The sequence below is a fragment of the Macrobrachium nipponense genome, chromosome 17, assembly GCF_015104395.2.
Source record: "Macrobrachium nipponense isolate FS-2020 chromosome 17, ASM1510439v2, whole genome shotgun sequence".
NCBI classification, from domain to species: Eukaryota; Metazoa; Arthropoda; class Malacostraca; order Decapoda; family Palaemonidae; genus Macrobrachium; species Macrobrachium nipponense.
In genome coordinates, this window is record NC_087210.1 from 39499400 (window position 1) to 39516899 (window position 17500).

The 17500-nt window shown below is 36.8% G+C and overlaps 1 protein-coding gene across 10 annotated transcripts in view; it reads right to left on the reverse strand.

Annotated features, from left to right (window-relative positions):
- Positions 1 to 3028: 3028 nt before the first annotated feature.
- LOC135196189 (uncharacterized) overlaps positions 3029 to 17500 on the reverse strand; it is a 151026-nt gene continuing 136554 nt past the window's right edge. For all 10 annotated transcript variants that reach the window (XM_064222780.1, XM_064222786.1, XM_064222787.1 and 7 more), the window contains one exon: positions 3029 to 6584. In XM_064222780.1, the coding sequence (XP_064078850.1) occupies positions 6330 to 6584 (255 nt within the window). In that variant the 3' untranslated portion in view covers positions 3029 to 6329. The remainder of the gene's footprint in view (positions 6585 to 17500) is intronic.

The window sequence follows — 17500 nt, forward strand, 5'->3', positions numbered from 1 at the left end:
CTTTTTGTTTAAATAAAAAAAAAAAAAAAAAAAAAAAGTTGGAACGCTGCACACCATCACGCTAGTAAAATGCCTTTTATAAGAGTAATGGACTTTCATCGAATATGGAAGTGAGTCATGTACACACAATGCACCTCCCGTCGAGCTGCCTCGAGACAGCCGCTCGTTTTAGTAAATCGAATGAACTTTGTCCTTGACATTTCAGCATTCGACTTTTCCACGATAGCCGGCCTCATCCTTTGAACCCACCCCTTTAATTGCTGCCGTCAGAGTTTGCTCCTTCTCTTGACCTGGATATTCTGTATTCTCTTCAAATAGGAATTTAAGTTTTTTCTTGCTTGCTCTCTCTCTTTCTCTTAGCTCTTCTGAACTCTTCAATTTTCATTTAGCTCTTGTTTTCAGCTTCTCTTAGATAACTTGTCCAGGGCTTGAAGTTCGTCAGAACTGGGTCTCTTTTAATATTCAGTATCGCCGTTCACCCGCTTGCGTGTGACGTTGCTTTTCTTTATATTTTTGTTCATTTTTCTGCGGACGTGTGATTCCCGTAACGTATCACTGTGACATTTGCATCAACGATGCAAATGTTTTCACGTCGTGCTTTCATAGGTTCTAGAGATAATTCAGGTGTCCTGTTGCTCTTTTCTATTAAATGTACTTGTTTCTGAGCTCTTTAGTCTTTTACTGTGGATGACGTCAAACAAGAAATCGCGTCGTGTAGTTTCCTAGTACATGATGCCTCTCTCCTGACGTTGGCAACACCTGATTAAAAACCCCTGAAACAGATCGCGGTTTCATCGATCAGAGAGACAAGAAATGATGAGCCCATTTTTATCTTCGAATGGTTGGGGCAAACAACAGTTAAGAATAATAACAATCAAACATATCGCAGATTCGTCTTTCATCCTTTTTTTCAGTTAACACGAATCAGTGTGTACATTAAACAATGCACGTATATCAGCTAAACACTGAGGTAGAATTGGAAAGTGATGTTTATATCACCATCATTTACACGTGATTTTACGGTGTTCATGTTGATCATAATCAAACATAAAAATATCTATAACAAAAGTGAAAACTTCTAATAATACTTATTGGCCACTTATTAGATGGGATCACTTCCATTACTTTTGCTGTATTCCAATATCAGCAGACTTTTACTTACTTGCCAATTTTCGCCATCACATCACTTCATAAATCTTGCGTTTGGCTCCCACTCTACAAAGCTTGCCAATTCTAAACATCATGGTTATTATAATTTTGAATAAACAGAAAAGGACCATGGTTATTATAATTTTGAATAAACATTAAAGAACTGTGGTTATTATAATTTTGAATATCATAAAAGGTCTGTGGTTATTACAGTTTCGAATAAATATAAAAGAACTATGGTTAATATAATTCTGAATAAACATAAAAGGACCATGGCTATTATAATTTTGAATAAACATAGAAGAACTGTGGTTATAATTTTGAATAAACATAAAAGGACTGTGGCCAATATAATTTCGAATAAATATAAAAGAACTATGGTTATTATAATTTTGAATAAACAGAAAAGGACCATGGTTATTATAATTTTGAATAAACATGGAAAAACTGTGGTTATTATAATTTTGAATAAACATAAAAGGACTGTGGTTATAATAATTTCGAATAAATATAAATGAACTATAGTTATTATTATTTTGAATAAACATAAAAGGACTGTGGTTATCATAATTTCGAATAAATATAAAAGAACTATGGTTATTATAATTTTGGATAAACATAAAAGAACCTCAAAGTTACTGAACCTGAAGTTTTTTCTTTCCTCGTTTCTGGAGGCCTTCAATTCTATGAGTTTCACTTCGGGAAGGTAATTCCTAATGGCATTTAGGAGTTCAGTCAGCACTGCATCACTAACTGTCTGGTTCTTTGACACCCAAGCCTGTTATTGAATGAGATGAAGGAGACAGTGACTCGTCGCATTTGAAAAACTGCCGTGGGGTCATCGAGGTGAATGTCAGAGAATGCCAGCACACTTCCCCATAAACTGAGAAAATGCGGTATATACTGTTTCGTCAAAATCATAATACACCTTTGTTGAGAATCCAGCAAGATTAGCACTGCCTCCACAACTGCAAATTTGGAAATGCTGGTGCACTTTGGTTTCCAGAAAGGTTACTACTGACTGACTTCATACCGACCGATCGTTAACTGCTGCCGCCTACGGATTTAGACTTCTTTAAGAGATACCTTTCACGTTCTCTTCTATTTTATTTGTCAAGGTTCTCTCAGATCTATGTTTAATTCGCTGAGGGCTTTACGGCTACTTCTCATTTAAACGCAAATTCTTTTCATGAAGCCATCCTCTCTCCGCAGTGACTGAGCCCAATTCAGGCCACCAAGCCTGTCAGTATTACATTAATTAGATTTCATGTATAAACACACGCGCACAAACACTAAAATTCTAATTGCTTAAGAAAAATGACGTCTCAGAAAGCAACTGATTTAGTGGTATAAAAGTGACGGCATAATGATCATCATTTTCACATTTACATCCTTTGCCAAGTGTAAATTGCGACTTTGCAAATGGTAAGATGGCTTAGTTCATTGCGTTTCGAGCATCTATAACTAGACCCCAATAACATCAAATGACTGCTAGAATTCCATTTGCGAGCTATGGAAGAGTAAATAAACCCGAACTGACAAAACATCTTGAAAAATAGGCCGAGTCAAAACTTGTTCATATTAAAGCAATTAAATAGAATTATTACTGCTTTTTAAAATACAAAGTAAGATTTTTTGTACAAAACCTACGTATGCATGTATGTACGTATGATGTGTAAATATTATATATATATATAAAATAATATAATAATATATATATATATATATATATATATTATATATATATATCATATATATATATATTAATACTATATATATACTATATATATATATATATACATATATATATATATATATATATATATATACTATATATATATATATATATATATATATATAATATATATTTGTGCCCCGACGATGCTTAGTACAGGATTTCTGACTTTTATTTTCCTTTAGTTTGCGCTTCTACTAAATCACGTCCATCTCCTGTGATTTTCTGAGCATATATATATATATATATATATATATATATATATATATAATATATATATATATATATATATAGTGCAGTGGTTCCTAACTTTTTTATTATCTCTTCCCCTCCATGATGTGGTCCTTCCCTCTACGTCCCATTTGCATTTAAAGGAAATTAAAAAAAAAAAGAGAGAGAAAGAGAAAGATAAAGGGTGATTTTATTCTTTTGGGAATGAATTAGTGAGTTACTTGACACTGCTTCTTGACTACTATAGATCTTGAATGCCTGGCTGAATGCCAGAGAGTGCACAACATAAGTCCCCTTCAACATTCAGCCTGATTCTGTATTTGGTTTTGAGAGCAAAGAGCGCGGAAAATGCAGCTTCATTTCTCCGATCATACTTAAGATCCAAACGAGTCCAACTAGCAAAACAGTAAACTATACGAAACTGACGTTACATGGTGATACTTTCCCATTTTTTCATAAACTTCTGAATCTGAATATGAGTTCCCCAAATCTCGTTAAGAGAATAACGAATAATATTAGAGAATTTTTATTTTTTCCCTAAGGCTTACGGAGAACCACTGATTATAGCGTGTGTTTGACTTGACGTCCTTTACTGTTCGTGATATGACCACAGTTTGGGTTCATTACTTGAATTACCTAGTGCCGGAATTAATTGATCATGAATATGCGTCACGTAGAAGGTAAGTTGTAGTTTGCCCCCGAACATTTTCCCAATGTTTTAGTTTACTCTTCGTTTATTTCTCATATTTTGGTCATTCTTCAATTTCTAAGTATTTTGTCATTTAGGCTTCCATGTCCACAGTATAAATACGTATATTTTGACATTCTAGGGATTTATGCATTCTGGTCTGTGGCTAATATTTGAATTATACTTTTTCCAAAGGATATGCTAGCACATTGTTGAAGCCTACAAATAAACAAGTTGTATCTATTACTTTGCGAGACAAAAACAAATGATAAGTTAAAAATATTCCCACTGCCGGGAATGAATGGCAGTCATCTTGATATGACGACGTCCACCGATTTCATTTCCTCTGCAGACGTTATTCATTTCTTCGGTCTGACCGAACAAGTCAAGAAAACCGCATTATTTAATCTGGTATCACTTAGAAAGTCTATGAGATTATTTCAAATACAGATATGACTCGTTAATGCTAACGTTGCATTGAAGTTGGTGTGACCTTGTTATTAACAAACAGGATAAATGAAGCGCGAAGTACTCAGTAGTAAAGATTTCGGCCTTTTGCCTTTGTTTCCTGCGTTGGAGTTCGACTGACCCTAAACAAAAACAACTCAGTTTGAGAAGTTTCGATTTTTTTTATTTTTCAAGTAACCTTTTCCATGATGGTCCTGTTTGCGCAAACAAATACAAGAATGGTTTTGAACCAAAAAAGCGACTGAAAAGTGCCATAGAATCAATCAATATCTATCATCCTTCCAATGTTTCTATCAATAATTCTAACGATATGAATTCAATATAAGGCATAAGAGAAAATCTGCACTTTTGAAATTCCTCTGTATAACTTTCATGGCCCTTTTAAAATTTTCTGATACGATGTGGAATCGACACAGATTGTACTTTTGGCTGATGTCATTACACACACACACACACACACACACACACACACACACACACACATATATAATATATTATATATATATATATATATATATATATATATATATATATATATATTTAAGTTAATGGCATTGTTCGCCGATACTATCTTTTTATCAAGACATTGAATGAATTGTACTTGTTCCTTTTCTCTTCAGGCAAGCTTCTCAGGAATAAAGACAAATTATTCAAGATCTTTTCATTTCCTTATTCTAGTCGAAGGACCGTTTCTTCGCCAGTCAGCGTTGAGCCAAGTGGTGTAAAGCTCTGTGTAAAAGTGTGCGAACCATAGAATGTTTAGGAATCGTATAAGTGATGCCTATATTTAAAGGAGTGACGCCCGTAGCGCCACCTATATTGGCCAGTCAAAGAGGTCAGTCCGGATAAGGTCTTCCGAACATATGGCATTTTTCCTCGTACTGGTTGCTAGCTGGCTAAGCCAACCAATCACTGGTTTTAAAGTATATAGAGGAATGTAATACAGTTAGAAGATTAAAATGATTTAGTGTTCTTGGTACTTTTAGAGAAGAATCATTATTGAGAATCTCAGAGTCGATCAAAATATTTTTTAGAAAACCAGATCTTAACATTTACAATTCATCTTATTCCTTGCTTTCAGTAAAAATTATTCAATGACTAATTTATAGTGTAGACTTTACCATCACTGTTTTTCCCACTAAGTAGTTTATAAGTATGCTATAGTAAATAATTGTTTTAAATATTCTTTCATTAATCTCTATTGTTGTTAAATTTATTCAGCTTAGCCTATAATGATTATATAGTCTTTTAACTATTAAAATCCTGTAATGTCTCTTTTAGGCTTGAAAATATTGTTAAGAAGAATCAACGAAACGCTCGCAAGTAAAATGCGGTAGTTCTTTCTCTCCCTACTGAGACCGAGATTTCTCTCGCACACTCACTCTGTGACACACACGTAGCATCTTGATTCTGACAATCACTTTCTCTCTCTCGTCTTGGTTTTCGTCTTCATGATTACAATATGAGCTTTTTTTAGGAAAGTTCATAGCTCTATTCTCACTGAAACTGAAATATGAAAAAGATTCTTATTAATATGAGATGATAGACCTGTCTATATGTGGACTTTGTACATGAATAGTTCTTAAAAATTAAGATATATTTACCAAAGTCGCGGTCATTTCACTAGGACAGTGCTATGGGATATCATACATATACTGGACTTGAAAAAGTCATTAAAAAACAGATGTTTTGGGATACATACGGTATTCACTATCATAGCACTGTCGACAAAACACGCCGGCATTTGTTCTAAACATGCATTTTACTCCCTCGCTTAAATCTCAGTGCTGTGCTGCTTTTTTTGTTAAATCCCAGTACTACTTTGCTTCGCTATGTCACAAACAGCTGGCAGTTGCGCAAAAATTGCACTCATTCTGGTTAAAAAGAACATTTCACCAGCTGAGCCAATCCATCATTTCCAGTCCGTCTTCTCTAACCATGGAATGATGAGTGTGGCCTTCCTGCTGCTGCTTGCTGCTGCTGCTGCTGCTGCTGCTGCTGATCTTCCCTCACAAGCTCCTCTTTGTTCACCTCCACCCACCCCCTCTTTCTCCTCCTTCAAGACATCATATCATAAGCGGTTTCCTCTAGGGTCTGCAACCAATTGAAGATCATCATATTTCTCTCGTACTTGGTTAGGGGACGACCTCGATCCCTCTCCACGTCCCGCGCGGTCAGGCTCAAGTTTTTGCTCTGGGAGGCTGTAGACGGAGAGGGTACAGGAAGCTCGACTTCTTTCTTGATAATCCGGAAGACATCCTGAGCAGCCTGCTGCCGAGGAGGGACTACTAATGTCACGCCACCGCTGTCAACCTGAAAGGAAGAGAAAAGAAGAGAAGCAAAAATCAAATGACGTCCTCATGGCTATTCGTTTTCTTATAACGAAATTTTACATACAAGCATGTCTGACAGGAAAGAAGGCTAAAGGCAGAATGACAAGTTTTCCTTAATTTCTTGGCCGCACAATAAACAATTAATTGGTTAAGCTTAATGGAACCACAAAAGGTGTTTCGTTCATCATAGCAAGGCAGCTACAGACTCGCCACTCACTGGAAACTGGTCAAATAGGGCGTTTCTGCATAAATAACTAATCTTTCAATATTACCAGAACGTTAAATTTCTTAACCTAAAGGAAGGAACATCATAAGTAAATTGAAATCTCCAGTTTGAAATAGGCAGGGATTGTCTGATTTGATTTTATGTCAAGCCAAGCAATGGGGGTAGCTACTTCCAGCCATTCATAGCTGAAGACAGTGAAAATTGGAGTTGGAGTGACTGGACAGCAAGATAATGAGATCCCAAAAATAAAGGAGATTAGTTCCAGGATCCAAGGGGGGAACCGGGGAGGAACCTTTACAGTTGCACTAAGAGGTAGTATTTAAAGATGATGGCCAGCACCACCGAAAAAGAAGGTTAGAGTGAAGATAAAGTAAAATTCTAAAAAGTGGGTGGGTGCCCAATAGGGCCGAAAGAACGCTGCAAACACCGGTAGTAATGCTTACAGTGCAACCACGTGAAGTGGGAAAATTGCAAAAATATTATTAGTTCAGGCTGGAAATAAAATAAAATAAAAAATAGATAAATAAAACAATCCACGAACTTTATACTTGAACTTTTCGACAAAAGGAATGAATCTATCAGAGAGGGACTACAACAACTCTAAGAGTAGTTTATGTAACTTCAGCAATGCGCTTTCGATTGTTTTAAAAATAATATAGAAAAGTGGAGAATTTGCAATGATAAGTAGGAAAAATATCACGATTTATATTTGTACAGTCATCGTAAGACCAATATTCCCTTAAAGGTTTAAACAAGATTGCCACACGGACAACACAGAGCTGGAGTAAGTTCCATCGTTTTTTGTGTACTCGAGTTTTCTAACTATCTTATAACCTTACAAAAAGGCGTATTGTCATACATTAATGAGGAAGGACCCGATTTATTTTTCCATTCTGATAACTTGCTCCATATCCAACGGAAACAAAGAAAAGTCTAGAATAGACAGCACTCAGAAAGGAAACCTTTACTGTCAAAATAAAGGGAAAACAATCCTGGACCCTTCTCTTGACCCATTCCAAATTCCAGCAGATTTCTTCCTCAACCCTTGCCCCTCTCCTTAAAAGAAAAAAAAACTCATCAATTAATCATTTGCAATATATTTTGGACAGCAATATGTAATCTTCCATATTGTTCAGAGAGAAACTTGAGGTCTTGCTCATTGCTATAACATAAATAGAACGCATTAAAAGGTTTTAAAATGGAAAGAAACTCATTCCGCGACGAAATAAAAAAAATATTCATAAAAAATACTGACGTCAGGGCAAACGAAAAGAGATAGTATCCCGGACCGATATCCGTCATTTTTAATAAGAACCTCTCATCAGTATCATGATGAAGCCACGGTAATGGAGATTTTTGTACACTCAAGGTATAGAGAATAAGGTTCCCTTATTCTATATACCTTGCTCTTGATTATCTTCATTATTTCACAAGTATGCATTGCTTACTCAAGTTCTTTTTACATTCCTAACCTCTGATAATCTTTATCTTATTTTCAAACGTCTTTTTTGAATAGCAAACATTTTTCATTAACATATTTCCGTTACTCACTCTGCAGTATTTCCTTTTAATTACCTTAAGATGTGTTTATCTTTTTCATCATTAATTTCCTTCTGGTAATGTTTCTATCCAGTTTTCTTGATTATTTCACACAGTTCAAATAATAATAACACGGGATGAGAGAGAGCAGGATATATCTAAAATGATGTAACATGTTTGTAGTATGGGAACATGGAAATTCACGAGAGGATGCAACTGAGAGAGAGAGAGAGAGAGAGAGAGAGAGAGAGAGAGAAGAGAGAGAGAATCTACGTATTTCAATAAGATCCCGGAACACAGGTTTGTAAAATCAAGCCAGGGCACGTCAATTTAAAACAAGAAAAGAACCTCCAGGTCCGGATTTAGAACAAAGCTCATGGATGAGGAATGTAAACTGAATCTACTCGTAGTATTAACATTTCTTCGCGTCATATCAGTCCGCTGGAGCAAATAGATTTTACATAAATGAGGCTGGGAATGACTGAAAAACAAATTATCTATGAAAACAATTATATTCACAACAACGTAGTTACAACGTCGCACCAGCGTTAATAGCAGAGGAGCTTATGTAATGTTATCTAGTAGGATTTTGAATGAAGGGAAGGAGTGACGGACTACCTGGATTACATTGCTAATATGGTCTACTGCAATCATAAATTCTTCTTTAATACACATAACTATCAAGTATCTGTTAATTTACAGCAAATATCCCAGCCAGCGAATAGCGTCGTTAAAAATGGCTACTACTAAATTTTTCCCATACTCGTCCATGTGCTTTATGTGTGCCCATAGGCACCCGTGCCGTCGTCCCTATTAATGTGGCATCACCTAACTTAAGACCACGTATGCATCGCGGTAATAATGCCTCATCAAGGCAAACTAATTGCATGCCTTTGACCACGTAAGGTTACCCTTGAGTTAAGTGCATGATTATTTTAATAATCACCTTAAGGAAATCAGTTAAAGTTATTGTATTTTAATAATTCCGATATCTTTATCATGTTTGTAACGGTTACTGATTAAAAAATATAACAGACGCTTATGATTTATTGTATTTTAATGATTACGATAATTTATTTATACTTCTTTAACACTTTACTGTGTTAAAGTAACAGTAATTATTTATAAGCTGTAGATCCTTTAAAAAACATTTGTTTTACTCTGCATCTAACGTAAATATTGGATTTATTATCAAGAATTTTGCAAACATCTTTATGGCGCAGAAAGCCTATTTTTCATAATAATAATAATAATAAATTCTATTGTCAACTCAAGGTCATATACATGGAATATACAACGTACACAATCTAGATACTTGAGATAACATGATAAAAAATGAATAAACGGCAATATCCACTCAGTTGCTGAGGTAGTAAAAAAGATAGTAATCATAATACTGGTAATAACAGTAATAATATTGAATATAATAATAATAATAATAATAATAATAATAATAATAATAATAATAATAATAATAATAATAATAATATTTATTTATTTGTCACAGTAAAAGAACAAATAGATTAAAACATAAGTACATCTAGTGGCCAACGTTTCTCTCGGTATGATCCGAGCATGATCACGGTAGTGGATCGGAGCAGACTGTAGATGCATGACATGACATGATGGGGGAGATAGGGTAGAATGAGGGATCGGTTGCAACCGAATTAACCCCCGGAGGGGTGACTACGTTTTTGAAGGATTTAAAGTGGGGCTAAAGGAAGGTATACGAAGGAAGGATAAAAGAATTGGACAGTCCAATTTGTCTTCTGTTATTAATATAGTGATTGTTGTATCATTGTATTGTGATTCGACTTCTGTAGTATCATTATTAATTTATGGTATTTATATTGTTTTACTGTGTTTTGCTGCTGCCTGGTGAACTTTTATTGATATGTAAAAGTAAAATACCAGTAATAACAGTAATCGTAGAAATATAATAATAATGACAGATTCTGCAGATGACAGCTTGCCAAAACAGTGATTAAGTCACTGAGGGAACAAACGACTCATTTTCCCATCTTTCCCACAATTTAGATCATGCTTCACTCCTTAGGATGCTTTGTATGATCGAATTGCTGCTGTATCTCACTCGGATTATCAGACCGGACATTGTTCGCCTTACAATGATATTTAAGTTATCCATGCGGTTTTCTGTGAACATCTGCGTGGCCGAGTGGTAGCGAGGAGTGTTTGTGAGACGTCTCAAAATGTCACTGCACAACAGCGATACGTCTCATGGTCTCTCGGGTATAGTTCGTCCAGAGGGAACACCCATAGATACTGTAGCAAAATGAGCGGAAGAGCAGTAGTTTCACGTTTCGGTGACAGAAGGCAAACCTCCTTGCAATCATGTTGCCAGTTGCACATACTAGTTTACGACGCCTGTGTTCTATGTCCCCCGTACCTTTTGGGTCGTCCGTGATAATGTGACCAAGTACGGAAATTCATGCACGAATTCCAGCCGATGATTTCCGAGGAAAATGTGTGCATCCAATTGGGAGTGAGTTCAGTTTGATATTCAGGGCATCTGTGTACGTATTAAATAGGTATGGTGAGAGAATGCCCCCTTGCCGAAGCCCGATTAGGGAGCCAAAATGAGAGCCATTCAATGAGAATTAAATAACATAAAGCTTTGTCAGCGGAACCACTTGGATTGGTAGACATTCGCACCCAAATGAAGGTGCGACATGTCAACTTAGGGGGAGCGGGGGGAGTTGCTAAAAATTTTCCAAGCAACCCATCTCCCAAAGCTGAGAATAACTAAAATCAAATAATTGACATGCTCTCACTCAGTACTGACTGACAAGGAAGGGCATGGACACTCTTGGACCCTCCCAAAATCCTTTACTTGCAATTTCTCTCTCTTCCTCTTTGATCATGTGACTGCCCTAAGAATGCCTTATATATATATATATATATATATATATATATATATATATATATATATATATAATATATATATATATGTGTGTGTGTGTGTGTGTGTGTGTGTGTGTGTGTGTGTGTGTGTGTTATAGGCAGACAGCAAAACCAGGCATTTCACGAATTGCCTGAAATTTCAGGAAGATAGCAAAATGCAAAATGCAAAATGGACTAAAAGACATTTGATCTCCCCAGGGGCTATAGTAGATTTACATCAACCGTGCCTCTGATGTCTAGACCAGTCCCTTACAATGCTCCTGATTGGCTGTTGATAAGTCAGTCAGGGCTGGAAACTCTCAGTCTCTCTCGAGAGTTCACATAGGCAGGATGCATGTTCCACACCTCCTGAGGGATGCTTCTGAAAGACGTATCCCTCAGGAGAGGGGGGACATATATTCTGACTATGTGAACGCTCTCGAGACTGAGAGTTTCCAGCCCTGTGATTGGCTTATCAACAGCAAGAGAGAGTCGTAAGGGATTTGTCTAGACATCAGATGCACGGTAGATGTGAATCTACTATAGTACTATACACTGCGAAACAGTGACTCATTTAAGGGCCCAATACACTGAACGATTGTATGAACGATTGTCTGAACGACTGTCTGTATCGTTCATAAAGTAATTGTGTATGGGCTTGTCTGAATGCAAAAGTGGTCGGATTTTCGTGTCTGAATGATCTCAGCTGAAATCTGTCACGACCAGGTTGCTGGCTTGCGAGCCATGTCTTTCATACACAGGTCGTTCAATGCAAGATGGAATAACATAAGGTGTGTTCACCGAGGGATCCAATCGCTAATTTCCCTCTCTCGGTGACGTCACTGGACCACATCGACTGGGCGATGCACAGTTGTCACTCCGTCAGTTGCATTGTTGCAGTTCACGACTATCGGTGTGTATTCCATATTTGGGTGCACTAATAGTTCCAGACAGTATGGGATTTGTTTTCACAGGTTCCCTAAAGACCCCGAGGAGTCCAAAGTATGGATTAATGCATGTTCAGGATGCCAGGATTTGTTCTCTCCATTTCCGGACAGAAGATTACGAAAGAAATCTTTAATATGAACTTCTACCACAACTTTACCAGAGAAGTTATCACAGATTAAAGAAAACCGCAGTTATCTCTTTAAATTTACCTGTTAAGGACGTAAAGTCAGGTATGGTTTAACAATTTGTTTACAATCTCATTAGTGCAAATTTTAGTGACATATCTTCGGTTGATAAGTAGCCTGGACTAAATTCTTGAAATGAAGTACTAAATTAGATTAGGCCTAGCCTATGCAATGAATGAAGAAATGATCTAATTAAGGCTATCCAATTTTTTTTTCTTTGATACTTTCATTTTATGAATGTAAAGTTGATCGAACATGTGATTAGACCTATGCGTAATGGCGTACTTCTGAGTACGTCTTCCTGTGCAGACAATAATTAGGCCTAGACCTTTTATTTCTTAAGAACCCCACTAAAGGATATCGTGGGGTCAGAGTATAGACTGAGTTCAAGTGTAAACTGAGGAATTTCTTGTTAGGTAAGAACAACATTTTAAGCAATCACGGTCATAATGTCGCTCCCAATGATGATAACATGCCATGTATGAGTGTAATAAATACATTTTTAGAATTACATGTCTGTAAATAAAAACCCATGACCTGAGGTCATGGCATTAGGAGGGTCCTACGTGACCAATGCAGATCTAGATTACGCTATGCGCTGTCTGCAGTAGCCTGGTTTAAATCTGTTTAGAAATGTCATCGTTTTGCATTACTGATAACTTTGCACAAAAACTTCCATGGGAAGCGGTTGACCTGTTAACCTACGCCGGAAACTTGTAACTTCCGAGCCGGCGGACTACGTATGTTTTTATATGAATCGCTGAGATAGCTAATGTTTCGCTATCGACGTGATGCTCTAAAAGTGCAGTTCATTACCAGCGATCAAACATATCGGTCTCCCGACCGAACTGTCTCTCTTATTATGGAGTTACAGAATAAAGTTGTTATACCTTTTTCAACTTATCTGTTTGAATCATCTCCTTTAGTTTAAGAAGAACCACTCTACTAAGATATCACATAGGAGACGGAAGGAACCAGAAATACTTACGAATGACAGTCGTAAGGAAAAACAAACAGTCTTTCGCAAAAGCGAAGAGACTAATATGAGCAATACTAGTGTTATGGAACCAGGTAAGTCTTGGGTTTCCAAAACCCCTGAGGAAAGTGACTCCAGTCATGTTGACTTAGACTGAATTATGTATCTCTGCTCATCTCTTGATGAGAATCCCATCAGGAAGGTCTACCTAATGAGCTGGAGGAAGAGGATTTTGTAGATCTTGGAGTAGAGTCTGAAAATGGTATAGAAATTGAAGCCTTAAATTATCTGGGAGGTTATATAGCTCATAAGTACAGAAATAAATATCCTTCCTTAGGATTCCCAGAAATTGAAGGCCTAAACAACGACTGGATCTCCAAAGTGAGGAGGAAAGTGTTGTTTAGGCCCAGTCCTCAATTTGTCAGTAATCGAAAGGAAATGGAATAACTAAATCTTTTCACGGGGAACAGTTGAAACCAGGCGTTGATGGGATTACGAAATTAGTTAATATTTTCAGAGAATTAAACATTGATGCTCCAGAGGAAGTAATGAAGTTCTTTATTAAGTGCAAAATACATTTTAGGATGAAGATATTAAATGCTGAAAGGAAGTCAGAATTTCTTAAAAAAGGTGTAAACAAAATGAAAAAATTCTTCAGTAATTTTTGGTAAATAAAAGAACAATATGCTAATTCAATAAAAGTCTGGACAGTTTTTTTTCTTTCATATTCATTCACCCTCGTTACTTTCGTTATTTGTATTCCAACAAGATTATATTCTGTATGGTAAGGTCTTAGATATCGTGATATAACTGTGTTTTAAGTGAGAGAGAGAGAGAGAGAGAGAGAGAGAGAGAGAGAGAGTGTGTATTTTCCTGTATGGAAATTGTGAAAACCAGCATAGCAACAAATTACTGTCAAAACATACGTAATCATTAGGTGCACTGCCCAGTCGACGCGCACCTGTGACGTCACAGTGCGGGAACCGAGCGACCGACGATCTCACCTTATGTTATTCCATCTTGGTTCAATGTATAAGTTTGTCTGCCGGTATAATGCTATCGCGCACGTCTCTTCTAAAGATGATGCCATGTTTTCCAGAGACAAAATCTTTGCCTAGACTGAAATCGGTGCGGAGATCGTACGTACTGTCTGAATAGTGAGTGTGTGTGTGTGTGTCGTTAACGACAATCGTTCAGACAATCGTTCATACAATCGTTCAGTGTATGGGGCTCTTATACTGTTTCGCAGTGCTTAGTACTAGCCCCTCGAGGGTCAAATGTAATTTGTTGTGATTAGTACTAACCCCTGCGGGTTTAAGTGCCCATAAATGCATTTCGCTCTCTGCCCATAACACTCACACATATATATGTCTATCACATTACCGTGATTCATATACATATATCGAACTACAAATGTCCTTTAATATCTAATTCGCTCTACCTCGGAATTAATATATTTTCATATATGTTTAACCGAGGGGGAATTTATTAAGCGATAATAGAATTGGCGATCGACAGACGCGAACCATCGACTTCTCAATTCTAGGAATGGGAGTGAAACCCCAAAACCACCCCGCCACCGTAAGAGATATAAGTATATGCCGCCTCCCACCTTGAATACCTGCCGCGCGTAGGTATTTTTTGTTTTGGAGACTGCATACAGCCCATCTCGTTCTCGGGCTGTATGCAGTCTCCAAAACAAAAAATATCTACGCGCGGCAGGTATTCAAGGTGGGAGGCGGCATATACTTATATCTCCTGCGGTGGCGGGGTGGTTTTGGGACTTCACTGCCAGTCCTAGAATTGAGAGGTCGATGGTTCGCGTCTGTCGATCGCCAATTCTATTATCGGTTAATAAATTCCCCCTCGGTTAAACATATATGAAAATATATTAATTCCGAGGTAGAGCGAATTAGATATTAAAGGACATTTGTAGTTCGATACACACACACACACACACACACACATATATATATATATATATATATATATATATATATATATATATATGTGTGTGTGTGTGTGTGTGTGTGTGTTAATGTGGTAGTGGCCTGTTTGTTGTGCTTTCTCTGAAGCAAACTCCTGTTAAGAGAGGTGGTTTACTGTTAAACAAATATATACTCTATCCATAAACTTTATATGTGGGTAGGCACCTGCACACGTATGCGTACTGCTCTAAATGAATACACAAAATTTCAGAACGTGTTTTTCAAGATGGATATGGTTTCAGGGGTGTGCTGAGGTTTAAAGATCAAGTAGTAAATCCTAAGATTCACTTATATCTTTTATATTTGGCGAGTTTTATCTTAGGTCCTTACCAGGATCTTACTACGATTTATTTGTACTGAAAGAAACTTTAAATGAGTCACAAGGCGACATGAGAGATATCTAATAAGAGACATTTCAAATAAATAGTCATTTCCATTTGCCTTATAAATAATTCCCAATGTCGTTTGCAATACGTGTCGATATTTAACATTTTTCTCTCCTAAAATCTTTCGATTATAACGAAAAACTTATCTTTCGATTCTACGAATTTAGTGTTGACACTGAGGGTAGAGCAATATTCCCAAATGCTGAATATAGCGTCGATTTATTAAGCTTGGCTTCATTATCCTCTGCTGAGCTTCCTTCTAGCCTAATAGTAGCAAGGGGAATTATAAAAATGTGAGAACTGACCATTTGGTGCCTGGCAGTTTTAGAAAAGCTTGATTTTAATCATCAAACGGTTTAGATCACTTAAAGTGTATCTCCTCTTCATTGGGAACCGACACACCCAGGAAGTCGGGCTAAAGTCGCGTCCACACGACCATACTTTGTCTGAGGACAAAAGCGAGAAATTTGTCAGTTACCAGACTCCCTCCCCCGCTTCTGTTTGCCAGACACATGGCCGAGGTGTTTGTAGAGTTTGTTTGGATGATGTTTTGACGTTGCATGGAACCAGTGGTTATTCAGCAACGGGACCAACGGCTTTACGTGACTTCCGAAACACGTCGAGAGTGAACTTCTGTCACCAGAAATACACTTCTCTCACTCCTCAATGGAATGGCCGAGAATCGAACCCGCGACCACCGAGGTGAGAAGCAAACACCAACCAACCACGCCACTGAGGCGCTGTGTGTGTATGTAGAGTGCTTTGAGCAAAGACACCAGGCTTTGGAGTGAGTAACGGACATGACTGCAAGACATGCGAATGTGACAAAGATTGATGCAAAGAACCGGTGCATTAGTTTATTATAAGAAAGAGGTATTTCATATGAAAATCATAAAATAACAGATTAAAAACATTACAAAGTAGTTGTACTGTATTATTTTCTGATATGTGAAAACTTTATCCAAATCTGTTGAAGCTATTTATATAATCTAACATGTAATGAGGTTAAATTGTTCTTAACGATTAGTAGTAAAAGATGATTTTAACAACAAATCACCTTTTAATAAATGCTGTTGTTATAATTGTTTTTGAATGGTTATATTTCGTAGCATACCATTTATGAAATAAAAATGATCTGTCAATTAATGTAAAACTGACAAAGTATTATACATACATAGACATATTATGATGCTATAATTAAAGATAATGAAGAATCAGGCTTATTTTAGTTGTCCTATAATTGTAAGCCTGAGATAATACAGTTCAGAACCCATGAATACAGTTATAACCTTACATAAAAAAAAAATTAGGAAAAATACACAATAGTGGAGGTTTAAAGGTGAAAAGATCCAAACTTTACAGAGCTAAACATAGTCACCTCCTTAAGTGTTCATTTATTTTAACTATGGACAAAACCTAAACATAAAAATGCTTGTTTATACGTCCAGGATACATACTTTTCGCCAGTGGCCTGACAGGGACATTATTATCTGCACACAGAATGGGGATCAACTCCCATCCCCAACGTGAATTTTTCCGCAAGTCTTGTCCTTGCCCGAACCAATGATGTACTTCGGACGTCCCGTTTTCTTCCACAAGGCTTTTCTTCTTATCTTTAGGATGAAGTTGGCAAAGCTGACTTCTTCCGCTGGTAGATCTTGAAGAGCCAGGTCTAATTCTTCTTCCAAGTCCAATGGACTTATCTGCTTTCCTGGCTTTGTTCCGGTTCATTTATGGAATGTTGTCC